The sequence below is a fragment of the Protopterus annectens genome, chromosome 1.part0 (assembly GCF_019279795.1).
Source record: "Protopterus annectens isolate FY-2018-M chromosome 1.part0, PAN1.0, whole genome shotgun sequence".
Lineage (NCBI taxonomy): Eukaryota > Metazoa > Chordata > Ceratodontiformes > Protopteridae > Protopterus > Protopterus annectens.
In genome coordinates, this window is record NC_056725.1 from 1,171,598,010 (window position 1) to 1,171,611,818 (window position 13,809).

General features: G+C 37.1%; 1 protein-coding gene across 1 annotated transcript in view; it reads left to right on the forward strand.

Moving 5' to 3' along the window:
* Positions 1-1,351: 1,351 nt before the first annotated feature.
* The window catches only part of SEC63 (SEC63 homolog, protein translocation regulator), a 1,535,741-nt gene continuing 1,523,283 nt past the window's right edge, over positions 1,352-13,809 (forward strand). Inside the window, exon 1 of the mRNA XM_044065412.1 lies at positions 1,352-1,579. Coding sequence (XP_043921347.1) covers positions 1,456-1,579 — 124 coding nt within the window. The 5' untranslated portion in view covers positions 1,352-1,455. The remainder of the gene's footprint in view (positions 1,580-13,809) is intronic.

Here is a 13,809-nt window from a genome sequence, read left to right on the forward strand (position 1 = left end):
GATCTCTTCTGTGTCCCTACTAGACAGAGGCACAGTAAACTAACCTCAAAAGGGCCATCTTCTGTGACTACTATACAGAGGCACAGTCAACTAATCTAAAAAGGTGGAGAAAGCCAAACACACTCTGGCTAGGCTTATAAATGCCCTAGGGCAGATAGCCTAGTATCAACATATGAACCTATGGTCGTTTCCCTATGGGGAATTAATAGGTGTGATCAAGTTAGCAGAGCAGACTGTTGGCTGCAACAGAGGCAAAAAAGTAAAGTCTTGTTTCTCACAGTATTCTTTGAACGGATGGTAGCTTAACAGCAAGATCTTTGCCTAGTAGCTTTCAGGGTTGTAATTCAGCCCTGCTTCAAGCCACTGTGGGAAGTGAGCACGGACTGCCTTCAAGCATTCCAGCGGCTTCCCTTCTCACAAAAACATGCTATTTTATTGGCTAAACTGTTCACATCTGTGTTGGGACCTGGATGGAAAAAAATGCCCATGGAGCAGTTATGTCGACAGAGCTTATTTAAAGACATAATTCGAGCAACCTACACAAAATAAAATATAAATCAACACTGACTTTCACATAACTACAGGAAAAAAAAGTTCCTATGCTACAGGGCTAACCGCCTCAGTTACACACTACATAAAGTATGCGAAATGAAATGCTCAAAGACCACATTACCTCTCAACGTCTTAAAATAAAAATAATTGGGGGGGGGGTATATTTCTACAGGTCTTCAAATAAATATCCCCCTACCACTCGTGCTATTTTAATTTACTTAGTCGTATATCCTCTAAATACACCCCGGCGGCCTCACATCAAGTATTACACTTGCGTCGCATATTTTAGGTCATTACAACAACCTTTGAATTTCCAGGAAGAAGACAATTTGGCAGAATACTCGAGCATTTTAAAGGTACTAGTCCGTGGCACGTAGAAACCCGCTACAGTTGATTTAGTTACACTATTCTAATGCTTACAATTTAGCATACATTTGGTGAAGAATGACAAAGTTAAGGTCTGTTGAGTGGTTTACTAATGTGCAATACTCCTAAAAAATAAAAACAAAAGACTAGTGTTAGCAGAAACAGTCAACCAAACTACAAACTGCTATGAATATATCACAACACTCCAACGACATAGGACAGCCTTGTTTACTTAACAGTAAAAATAAGAAACAATAACATTAGACCACGCCCACTAAAACTTACACACTTTTGACAAGAATGCAAAGGTCATACCCACACCACTACCCTATACGTTTTATTAATGCGTGTTACAACCCATTCCCAGTTAACGCCATCTTTCCTAATAGCCAGTAAACTCGGTTTATGCTAATTAACCCTGTTCTTTGGAGGCTGCGCAAGGCCACGTCCTCACACTGTATCTCGCGAGTTTCTTCACTCCTGCTGTTCAATGGCTGTATCGTAGTGGGTTATAATTTTGGAATGTGCTTGTGAGCTATGGCTGGCCAGCAGTTTCAGTATGATGACAGCGGAAACACATTCTTTTATTTTCTCACTTCTTTTGTAGGGCTAATTGTTATTCCCGCTACTTACTACTTTTGGCCTCGGGACCAGAATTCAGGTAGGGCCCTGCATATTCTGTAATACTTGAAACCCGGCTAACACATCTGAAGTAGTGTGGCTCTGGAAGGATATGATCTGAGAAGGATGGAACGCTTACATTTAACTATTAAGAGGGTGTTAAGTACTTTTAGTGGGTTTCCTATGTGAACTTGGAGCAACGAAGACGAAATGTTCGTTGCCACTTATGTGATGTAGCCTTCTCTTGGAAATCCTTATATGTATTCTTCGCCTTTGAACCATTTGGTAACCAGTAGTAAATGTATATGATGAGTAAAGTATTTTTGGAGTTGTACGGTGACAGTTTTTCGTTGTTTTGTTTAGGTTGGTCTTTTGTCAGTAATGTCTAAAGACAACCTTGAAGCTCATTTGTTTGTGTTATATCTACCTGAGTTTAGAATGCTTATAGGAGCAACACGTTTATCCAGAATTGTGTTGGAAACTTGTGTATTGCGTATGTTACACGAGGGATAAATAAACATAAAACAGAAGTTTATTGAAAACTAGTAAGCACCCGGTGTTGAGCCAGTGTCCTTCTGCTGCACTGTGGTTGTAAGTCACTTTGAATCATAACCCTCAGAGATGGCAAGCTGTCTGTCTGAGCACATAACGGTCAACTTTTAGTATTTTGGTTACTGTCACTTTAGTGTTTGATGTAATGTTGCATTTATTATATTTAATTGTTGGTAGATTATAAGAGTTTTAACATTAATGCCTGAAAGACAGTTTTGCATTCGGACCATTTTGAGTGCAATCAAGTATGCATACTGCAATGTGTTGGTCATGATGATGGTAGAGTTATCAAAGTCCTGTTTATGATGAATTGGGATATGATATTTTAGGGCTGAATTATTCTGTTTGGTGTTTAAGTGCTAATAGATGGCAAAATGGTTGCAACATTGTCATTGAGTAAATGGTTGCACCATTGTCATAGAGTATATTATGTGGCTACAGTGTATCCAGTATAACTCCACAGCCCGGGAACATTTGTGTATAAAATGTTAAATGTGCAGCTTGGACTGCTGTTATTTGTGGATCCATTGTTACTAGAGTGTGACATTTCAGGGTAATGTAACTGCACTTTATAACCCACCAAGCACGGTGATGGTATATTTCAGGATCTACATCCTGTTTTGTTTCATTAAGCATGTCTTTAGTTAAGTGTGATGAGGGTTGTTTAATCACATCCAGATGTTTTGCTACACCAGTATTGTTTTTATTTGTGTACAGTAGTTAGTAATGTAGAGAAGCAAAGTGCAGCACTCTTTTGAGAAGTGTCCAAGACCACTATAAGAAAGTGCTGTTATCTTCTCACTTCAAGAACTGTATATCTGTAGTCTTTATTTTTACAGTTTGGTCATTTTTCTTAAATATAACAGTGTTCCCACTTAAAAGCCAAGTGGAAGTGTTTTATTAACATGTAAGGAAGCAACAAACAGCTTTTCATGTTAATACCACAGTGCTGAACTTCATGAATGTGTTAGAAACCATAGTCTTTCCTACCATTCATCAGTGTTTGTGTATGAGGTATGTGTAACTCTGCATGAAACGTATGCATGTACAGTTCTCGAAGTACTTCACAAAAGCTTCCAAACTTTTGAGTTTTGTATGAGAGCTTAACACAAATTTTTCTTCTGTATTGTAAGGCAGGATAACTGACTTAAGTCCTTTTATACCTTTTTAGATGGTTTATATTTCATTTTTCTGGTGTTTGTGTCTTTAGTAAGCCAATTGATCATATAAACATCACTATGTAACTTGGAAATGTCAGCCTTGTAATAAGGAAAGGTTGGCTCAGAAGACAGTAAGGAATTAATGTGCATTACTAGTATAATTAAAAAGGTTGATAAAGAATAACCACCCTACACCTTTTAGCATGAAATGAAGGACTAGTTAAGTCCCCAGATAAGATAGTTTTGAATGTTTGGTAGTGGGGCAAATGAGTTTTTTAAAGTTTTTTGGACAATTTGGGCACAGCAGTTGAGATGTTCATTGACTGTGTTTAAGTTGAGTATTAAATAAGGGACAATGAAGAAGCACTTGGCTGAAACAGTGTGTCCTGATTTATCAAGAAATAAGTTTTGATAGTTATTCAACACTGCAGTGGGAGAAATGGCAGACTGTAGCTCTGAAGTAGTGATGATGTTGAGTTGAGAAGACTAGGTATAATGGTTATTTCTGTGCCATTTGGAAGACTGTCATGGCACAGGCAGCTAGGTTTGAAATATAGTTAAGCATTTAGTAAGGAAATGCTATTTTAATGTACTGATCAGGGTATTTCAGAACATCCTGCGAGTGTGAACCCTTCAGCTTTCCTGAGGGTGTTTCTGTCACTGGCTTGCCCATCAGTCTTGGAAAAAAAATGCATCATCAGGATTTATGAATGTGTTCTTGTGAAATTATTGCTTCATTTTATTGAACTTTTTGCATTACTTTCTAAGTCTTAATGTAACAGTGGAGTTTGATCCCTTTTGTGTGGTATTGTTATTCATCTGTCTTTATACACTTTTTTTTTTTTATCTATGGAGATGTGTGCTGTCTGCATTTGACTGAATTGTAATGTCAGGTTTAATTTGCAAAGAACATTTTAACGTTTTATTAGACTTCTTCTTTCGGCTTTTCCCTGTCAGGGTTTGTCACAGGGGATCATCTGTCCGCTTATGATTGGCAGTGGAGTTTTACGGTGTTGAGTTGCCAGCCCGGCGCCCAACCTTCCACAGAAGGCACACACACGCACACATTCACACCTAGGGTCAATTTAGAGTGTCCAATCCACCTACTGCATGTCTTTGGGATGTGGGAGGAAACCCACATGACCACAGGGAGGACATGCGGACTCCGCACAGAAGGCACCCCAGCCGAGACTCGAACCAGAGAACCTCTTGCTGTGAGGCAGCAACGCTAACTGCTGTACCACCGTGGCCACCCCTTAACGTTTTATTAGACTAATAAAGTTATAATTAATGACAGTAGGACAAATCAAAATTGATGAATAAGACACTTTTTTTTCCTTGTACTAGGAATTGATTATGCCAAGAAAAAGTGAATGTTTGCAAGCCTGACTCAGATATTTGAGTAAGTGTTGCATTATTCTCATTTAAAGTTTGGAATGCAAAATGCAAGCATATTTAGTCTTGTATGTCAAACAGCATATTTTGATCTCTTGTCAGAATTCTGTCTTTGTTTAAAAATGGGATCTGCATTAGAATGGGAAAGCATCATCCCTCTGTGGCATTACTGTAAAATATTGCCTCTGAAAGTATCCTAGGAGAAGCAGTTGCCTCCAGGAAATCACTGTTGCCAAGTATAAGTTGCTTGCTGACAATTGGAGTTCCCCGAGGCAAAGTGTAAGGATGTGCAGTAGCAGCACCAGCACCAGAAGTAGTTTGTTTAAATACCTGGTACCATGTAATGCTGGAGCAAGAAAGGCATGGACACACTGCAAGCAGAGAGATGTATATCAACATGTTGAAACTGTAGTTAATTATATTATGTAGCAAAGAATATGAGAAGCTGAGCTTTGTTGTAAGATAAGTTTTGTAGCAACTTTAACTTTGGGTGGGGGCAGTTCACACCTTCACTTTTTGTGCATTTGCCGTGTGACTTTGGAGTACATTTTTATGGTGCCCTTTGTAGATCTTTTGAAATGTTTTCTGCAACTGGCTGTGTGGCCTGTATTGCTGCAGAAAGGTTGTCCTTTTATAGGTACCTTTGATGTTTTGTTAGTGTTGACGGGTGGTGGGTGACTCATCAACTTGTGACCCTGGATTTATTTTGATTGTCTGTACTTGCCGTATGTGACAGTGAAGTCTCTGCTGGGATGCTCTAGAGTGTGATGTTTCATCATAGCTCTGTCATTTCTCAGCTTGCCTAGAAGCAAGGACCTCCATCTGCATTGCTTTTCACTTGTTGGTTTTGGAACATGATTAGGGAGTAGAAGAGTTACCCAGTGTAGCAAAGACTGGACACCTGCTGTACTGCAACGCAAATGTGGCTGTCCTTGGTGCTAGTGTGATCATTAGGCTGAAGGGATCAGTGCCAAGAATGAGATGGATGTAGATGCAAAATTTTTAAAGGACAGCTACACTCAAAAGCTGAAAATAGTTTTTCATACATAATTTTTGCTACTAACATTCCTACGCCACTTTTAAGTGGGTCTTATTGTTTTCTAATGTAGTACACCTCCAGATGGCCTTGGGGGAGTGTTGCTGCCACACTCTGCAAATTCATGTCTGCACTTGGGGATTTTACCTCCCCTGGGTAACTTTTTATAGGAACACTGAGAGCACTGTCATGAGATGAATAGTTACAGTGGTAGGAGCTCTCTCCACTGATTTCATTGTGAAAGCATTTGGATACATTTTGACACTCTCCTACAAGAGTGTCAGCTTGATTTTTCAGTGTCTCTTTTAAAAGCATTTTAAGCCACATTTGAATATTAAGCTTGAAGGAATAGCTTATTTAATGTTTATTTTACAGACTTGAGTAGAGTTTCAAACCACATTTTCTGATGAATGTGTTTTTTAAAGTTGCCTGTCTTTAACCGATAAAGTACAAGAAGACTTACTGCTGTCAGTTCAAAGGCTTAAAACCTTGTATATATTTTAAAATGTGTTATTTGCCCATTTTTATAAGCTTCTAAAGTGTTTCTATTCTGTCTCACTTAAGTATTATCACAAATAATGTGATAAATGCCAAAAGGGAAATATTTCACAGATCAGCTTCAGGCAGAAAGCCGTAAAAGATTTTTAAAAATGTTTTCTATATCACGTTCTTGGGGTTGAAATTAAAGGGAAGTAAAACAGTTTTGATGATATTGATAACCGACATTTAATATTTGGATTAAATTGCCCTTTAATCTGTGCTGAACACACAGAATTGCTTTGAATACTTTTGCAAGATAATATTGTTGGGAAATACTGTCTGGCTAAACTGTATCATGGAGCTACGATGTGGACTTCTAACCCAGAATATTAAATAGTCAGTGTATTGCTACAGCACCTGACAAACCAGAGACAAGAAGCAAGGAAGAAGTGTCGGCCTCCTCGTGTTATGGCATGCTATTCTCTGTGTATTTTGCAGAAAATGTGAAAAGTCTTTTTAATTCCTTGTTGGCTATACTTGATTTGACAGCCATATATAGGCAGCAACATCTGCATTTTATTAATGTTATGGAATCTTTCTAATGCAGATCTATTGGAGGAAAGTAAAATTTACTGTTGTCTATATCAATACTTGCGTGTACACACAACTGTTTTTTAACAAAGAAAAAATGTCTATTTGTGCAGTTATCAGTCCACAGTTAAGTAATCATGGTGACATGTAGTTACAGCTGATGGTTAAAAACTGAATACAAAATTAGCTCAAAAGGCATTTGTTTTTCTCAACCTTTTTTATACAGACGGGAAAACACAGGCGGGAACATGTTCATGAGTTCATGGAACATTTAGCTTCCGAGCAGATGTCTAGATGTTTTATTTATTTATTTTTTTTGTAATCTTCAGCTGTTAAGGGCTGGCTTTCCTATCTGCTATAATTATGATCCTCACCACAGTCCTTTCATACAAAATAACTATGCACATGGTTGCCGTCTTTCATAAGATAAGAACGCCTGTGTTAACTGTGTGACTCAAGGTTTCAAGTTGGAGAGTATACATATTCTTTTTATTTGTACCTAGTGCTTGGCAGACTGAAGCAACTTGCATGAAACTAAGTTGTCCTTGTGTTAATTAATGAAATTGTATGCAGTAAGGGAACCAGCCTGGAGCTTATTTACTAATTTTTTTCATACTTCAGGCTGACTTGATGCATTTTCAAATCCTTAATTCTTGGGTTAACTGTTAACCGAATAATGATTATGCAGAACATTATTATATAAAAGTCTGAAATCTTATGTATTCTTTTATTACCAAGTTTTTACTGAGAGAGCTTGGAAAACTGTGTGAAGAGTGTAATGTAAGGTTAAATCACAGTTGTAGAACATCTCATGAATAAATTCCCAGTGTACACACTCCTTTACTATGACCCACCCATTGCTAAGTATGTATTTAATTGAGCTTTTTATTTATCAAAGTTTTAAGATCTGTTAGCATAGTATTAACATGGTTAAAGTACTGCTGTTAATTCACAGATATTTTAAATGGGTTCCTCTTCATAGCAGACATGATTTCAGCCAGTCCATGACCTTGTGAGACCTGATTGCAGTGGGGGGAAAAAAGGTTTTCCAAACTGCAACTGCCTCCCTATAGCAGTGCTTTTTATATCCTTATTAAATGATTGCATTTTAAGTTGTAAAATCAATGTATGTGTGTTTAATATAAAATAGAAAAATGTTTCTATTATTCCTCTGCAGTGTACATATGATTGCTTTAACAATTTTGTTCATTTGCTCTTTAAATTGGTAAATTCTCAGCTTTCTTTAAAGCTCGCTCCTCCTTTCCTTGTACGTTATTTTTCATGTATTCCCACAAATTCTATTTTTTTTTAATAAAATTTTGCAGTTTCGCTTTTACTAAGACCTCACCTCCAGTTCTTTCCTTTCCCTCACAGTATTCAAAACTTCCATTATGCAGGGTTTAGATTTACATTTTTTTTTTGCCACCAGTAGCATTAAATGTAGTAAGATCTTAACTGTGTCTAGGCAATTCATATCCTATATTACATCCCAAAAAGAACATTTTCCTTTAATACCATCTGTTTTCCAAGTATTTCTATCACAGTACTCTGCAAAGAATTTTTTAAGTCAACCAATTTGTTATAGTCTCCATTCAAGTGATCCCAATGTCCTTTGGATTTTTCCATCACATCTTCAACATTCCTTGCCAAAGAGAGGAAGGGTCCTCTGAAATCTGCTTGGAGTATAAAATTGTTTATGCAAATAGTTCCACACAAGTATAAGTTCATAGTTAAGTAATAGGTTAGCTGCCCTTGCACGTCATTTTTAAGCGTATCCAGTTTCCCTTTTTGTGCTCAAAATAACCTATCCCACTTGGTTAGAGAGTGGCCTTATTCATCAAATGGTTGATAATCGTATATTACTTTGAGAATTACTGGGATCCTACCATAGATAATCTGAAGAGGCCCATGTGTGGGATAATGCATTTAGGAGTTGCTGTATGTCTGTCCATTAGTAGTACATGGGCATTCCTCGGAAACAGAAAATTTATCCAATCAGTAGTACTGAGTTGCGCTTGAAAATGTACAGGGATGAATTTTTATTTTGTGGATGGGAAGTCTGTTCTGTAGCAGTGGTATCTTCTGTGAAATATACCAGTTGCTGCAAATCATTTTGTTGATATAGAAAAGGCTTAAATCACTAGACTGAGTATTTCTGATGCCATTTGACTTCCTGATGTGCAGTCAGTTCATCAATAATGGGTTGGAGGACCATGTCCTAAACCTTCTAAAGTTGGGAAGGGAGCTACATATTTCTTTTGTAAACATATTGTATTATAGCTATCCATTTTAACAGCATCTTCTGTTCTAGACTCAACTAAAACTTTACCAGAACTAGAGTACAACTTAGCTTTCCCTATCCCTTTCTGTTTGGTTATATTCTGCTGCAGTCCTTGATAGGAAAGACTGGCCCAAACTCCTGCTTAGCCTCATTCCACTCGTTACCTTTCCCTACTGAGTTATTTGCTCCCAATATATTGGTTCTTTTACTAATTTCCAGTTCCCTTGTTAATTTATTTTCTATACCCCTTATTGCAGACTTGACTATTAGTATAATCTCATTCCTCCATTTATGTGCTAGTTTTAAGTCTTAGAATATTTTGTGATGCTTCATGAAAGCAGTATTTCTTACGGTTGTTACAGTTCTCCTTAAGGACCTGCATCCAAAATCCTAGTCTCCCTCTCTCTTGAACTGCCCCCCACAACCCATTTCATTGACTTTTTCCATTATGATTTATAACCGCCTGCTGCAGTTATGCAGTTAAAAGCTCAGTATATACATAACTTCTAAGTATCCCTTCAAATCAGGTGGTCCTAAAATACGTGTTATATGGGGGGAAACGGCTTATCCCACTTTACTCCTTGCACTCTTCCCCTTTCAGATACATTCTTCTAACTCTGTCATCCACAGTTTCTCCAGTTGAAAAAAATATGCCAGACTCCTCTTATTCAAGATTAAAGGGCCTAAACGTTTTCACTCCCTATATATTACTATTCACATCTATAATTTTGTTTCTCTTTTTACTTTCTATTTAAAGTTTCCCAGTATCCTTAGCTGCTGTAGCAGAATCTTTTTTTTTAAATGTATATATCTGCATATTTCATCTTGTGTCCTCATAAGTATTGGTATTTTTAAACCAATTAATGTGCATTGTTTATCACCATTTACTTTATATTCTGAAAAGTCTTGAAATTGTATCAAAATGTTTCACAACACCAGTATGTCCTTTTTTGTATTTATGTAGTACAAAGTAATATAATTTGCAAATAACATTTCTAGATTACCACACCAGTAATATCCTTGAATTTATGAATTCCTTATTTCTTTGCTCGCAGCTGTAAATATAAAGGAAGTAACAGACGGTAAAGAGGACAACCCTGCCCAATTTCCTCTGTTTAAATGCAGCTTCTTGGAGGTGAGCTGTCCCTTCTTAGTTCATGCATCCAACCCTTTATATGTTCTCCTTTATTAATCCTATTATTCTCTGGTGGTGCAGCGATTAGTGTTGTTGCCTGACAGCAAGAGGTTCTGTGGTTCAATTCTCCTCTGCGGTGCCTTTTGTGTAGAGTCTGCATGTCCTCCCGGCCGTTGCATGGGTTTCCTCCAGGTGCTCCTGTTTCTCCACTGTGGCGACCCTTAATAGGGAAAGCTGAAAGTGGAAGAACAAGATTCTGTCAAGGAATGCAAATCCTTTTAATTCCACATTCATGCTTTCTCTCCAAGAATCACTAACAGTAACAATGTTTTGTTATACCCTAGTTCCTTCCTATCATCATCGTTTTATGAATATTATCAAAGTTTACCTCCCTGACATAAAACCACATTGATCCATATCTGTCAGTTTTGGTAACATTTTTGCCATTCTTTTAGGTAGTATAGACACAAATACTTTTTAATTATCATTTAAAATTGAAATGGAACTGTATGAAGCCAGATCTGGTAATACAGCCACTCGTAATTTCTTCCAAGATGCTTGTGCTTCCACCCTTTAAAAATACTGTTAAATAAAGCCTTCTGTCTTACCTTCTAACTTCCAGATTTCTACAGGAATACCATCTGTTTTTGGTGACTTACCTGTTGGTTTAGTCATCACTGCTTTTATTTCATCTTTTCCTTTTTTCTGGCTATTAATTGCAAAGTCTCATCTGAGTTTAACTTCGATTTAACCAAGTTTTCCATAAATACCTTTCTTTGTTTCCTCCCATTCCTTTGCTGTATATAAACTGTTATAAAATGTCTGAAATCGCTCTGGTTATTTTTCTTGTCATAGGCTGTGTAAGTTTGGCACTCTTTCTCAATTGTCTGTTGCCAATTGTGCTAAAAATCTTTTGTACTGTAGAGTTGTTTCAAACAATAGTGGCTTAACATCATCCTTTCTAAAGTCATAGGTATTGTCTTTTTTTCATTTAGCAATCTGAAGTTGCTCCTTTTCTTTGTAAATCCTCTTCTGCTGTGTTTTAACCTTTGTCAGCTTCTGTCAATTTGTATTACTACTTTCCTATATCTGTCTCTATTTTTTTCTGCTGCGTTTTTAAAGTTTTCATTTTGGCAACTCAGTTGCTAAATTCTAGATTTAAGCAATAATCCATGACTGTGTGGTGTAGATCAGGATTTACCCATAGTTGGTGTGGTTTTGATCATGAGGGCGAAGCCTGAGTGAAGAAAGAAAGCCAACCATGGGTAAATCCTGATATACCCATAAACAGGAGTGGATTATTGCTTTTGTACAATAACATTTAAGAAAGAAATTGCTCATCTTTCGTAAATAATGCGATTGTATAACCAAACTTTGGTGTTCTTCTGTGAAAGCTGATGTATTGTGCATGCACGTGGTATGTCCCTGCACTTGCCCAGTACATCAGTTTAATATAAGTTGCAGAATGGGGAAGACAGGGACTACAACACTCTCACTGTCTTCTTTGAGGGATTATGTTAACATAATTCCTCACCAATAATATAAAGTATGTTGCACAAAGTTATGAGAAGGGAAATACTTTATATTTTTCCTCCTCTTCTAGTATTCCTCGTAAAATATGTGGAATAGGTAAACAAACGTATACCAATGGAAAAAATATTTGAATGGTTGGGCTTTTTTAGTTGGTGTATGCTAGATTTACAGTGGACACAGTGGGCTGTCCAATCATTGTGTACAATATTTGAATAGCAATGAGTTATTGTTGTATAATCCCTAATAACGTTTTAAATTAGCCACTAACCATGCCTTTTTAAGTTCCTCTCTCTTTTAATAGACAGGCACCATTGTCTTATTTTTACAAAATCACTCTACCTTTATTTTAGTTTTATTAGTAAATAATCTGATATAGTTATTGGATGGGATTGGATTTTAATTATACATGTTGTTGTATCTTGTGGGAGTTGGCTTCTACTAAATTCACATCTTCCTTACTTAATATTCTGATGTATTCCTTCTGAATTCCTCCCTGTCTTATGACATTTTCCTTTCTAGAGCCTCCTTGTACATCCTAACTTTTCCAAATTTGTTCTATTCCTTGCACATAAATAACCTTCAGTGTTAAAAACTGTTTCACCCTGAAATTCTTTTAATCTCCATAGCAGTAGTCTTGGGTGAATATAAAAACATGCCATCATCCTCCTCTTCCCCTGCTTGTGACCCCTTACTGCCACCAATCTACAATTTAGTTTTCTTTTCTTTAATATGCATCTGTACTATTTTTGAACTTGGAAATTAGCATGTGAATTTAACTATCCAAATGTGTTTCTTGTAATATTGCTGTTTGCACTGTGTACTCTTTGTTTTGTCTTTACATGCAAGGCCATTCGTATTCCATGTTAATATTAATGATGGTGCTGCTTGACCACTGGAGTGTATATACACAGCTTTTTTCTATGTGTAGTTAGTCTGCGCTACTTTGCTATTGCTTACATTTCTGTATTTTTTTTTAGTGTTTTGTGTTTCACCCAGGTTTAGCCTTAAATTAGTTAATATTGATCCATGTATTTATCTTGGTAAACAATTATAACTAAACAAAACAACCATTCTGACAAATCACGGTAACTCCCACATATTTGATCTCTAAACCTATGTGTACAGTGTAATGACTGGCTGTTCTGTGTGGTTGCTTTGTATCATCTGTTTGAACCACATCGCATGTTTTCATTTCAGTAAAAACACTCCAGGATCAGAAATGTAAATACATTTTCAATCAATAGGTTCCCCTAATTTTTAGCCAAGAGACCTGTGTACACTTTTCAAAAAGGAAATCCTCCCATCCAGATGGGGGCAGTTGCCCCAAGTCTATGACTGAACCAACAAGTGTTGCCTATTCAACAGTTAAAGCTAGCTATGTTAATGCACCTTCAAACTTCAGTTTGTGTCTTTCGGCTTTTCCCGGTTAGGGGTCACCACAGCGGAACTCCGGTCCTCTAATGATTAGCAGTAGATTTTTACGTGCTGGCTTGCCGGGCCTAACGCACAACCTTCAACGAAGGAACGCCCATTCACACATGTCGCCACACAGAAGACACTCGCTAACTGAGAATCGAACAGGCAATGTCTAACTGAGGCGACAACGCTACCGCAGCACCATCACCGCAAGTTTCAAACTTCAGTGAAAAATAAAAATAAAATAAGAACTTTATTTTTCAGTATCACTTTGAAAGCTAATTACATTGTACCTCACAGATTTCACTTGGAACTCCCTATTTAAACCTCTGATGATTAACTGTTTGTGCCTGCAGGCTGCCTGTTTTCAAGCAAAAGCAGGTACTAATGAGAGAGGGAAAAAGTTACCTTACAAATGCAAAAAAATATTTGTCATGTTTAAAAGAGAACTACTCCCGCAGACTTAAACATGTTTATTTTATCATGGTTTGGCGTTTCCTACATGTTAACACCACTCTGGGACTATATACAGGATTTTCAATATTCTTATACATAATTGGAGTCTGATCATGTGGGGTCTAGCATCTTGAAGTGATCCTGATTGTTTACTCCGCCTCTAGATATCCAACAATGCAGTGCTTGTCTTTTTAGGAAGAGAGGCCTGTGATTTTTTTTTTTTTTTAAAGATCCT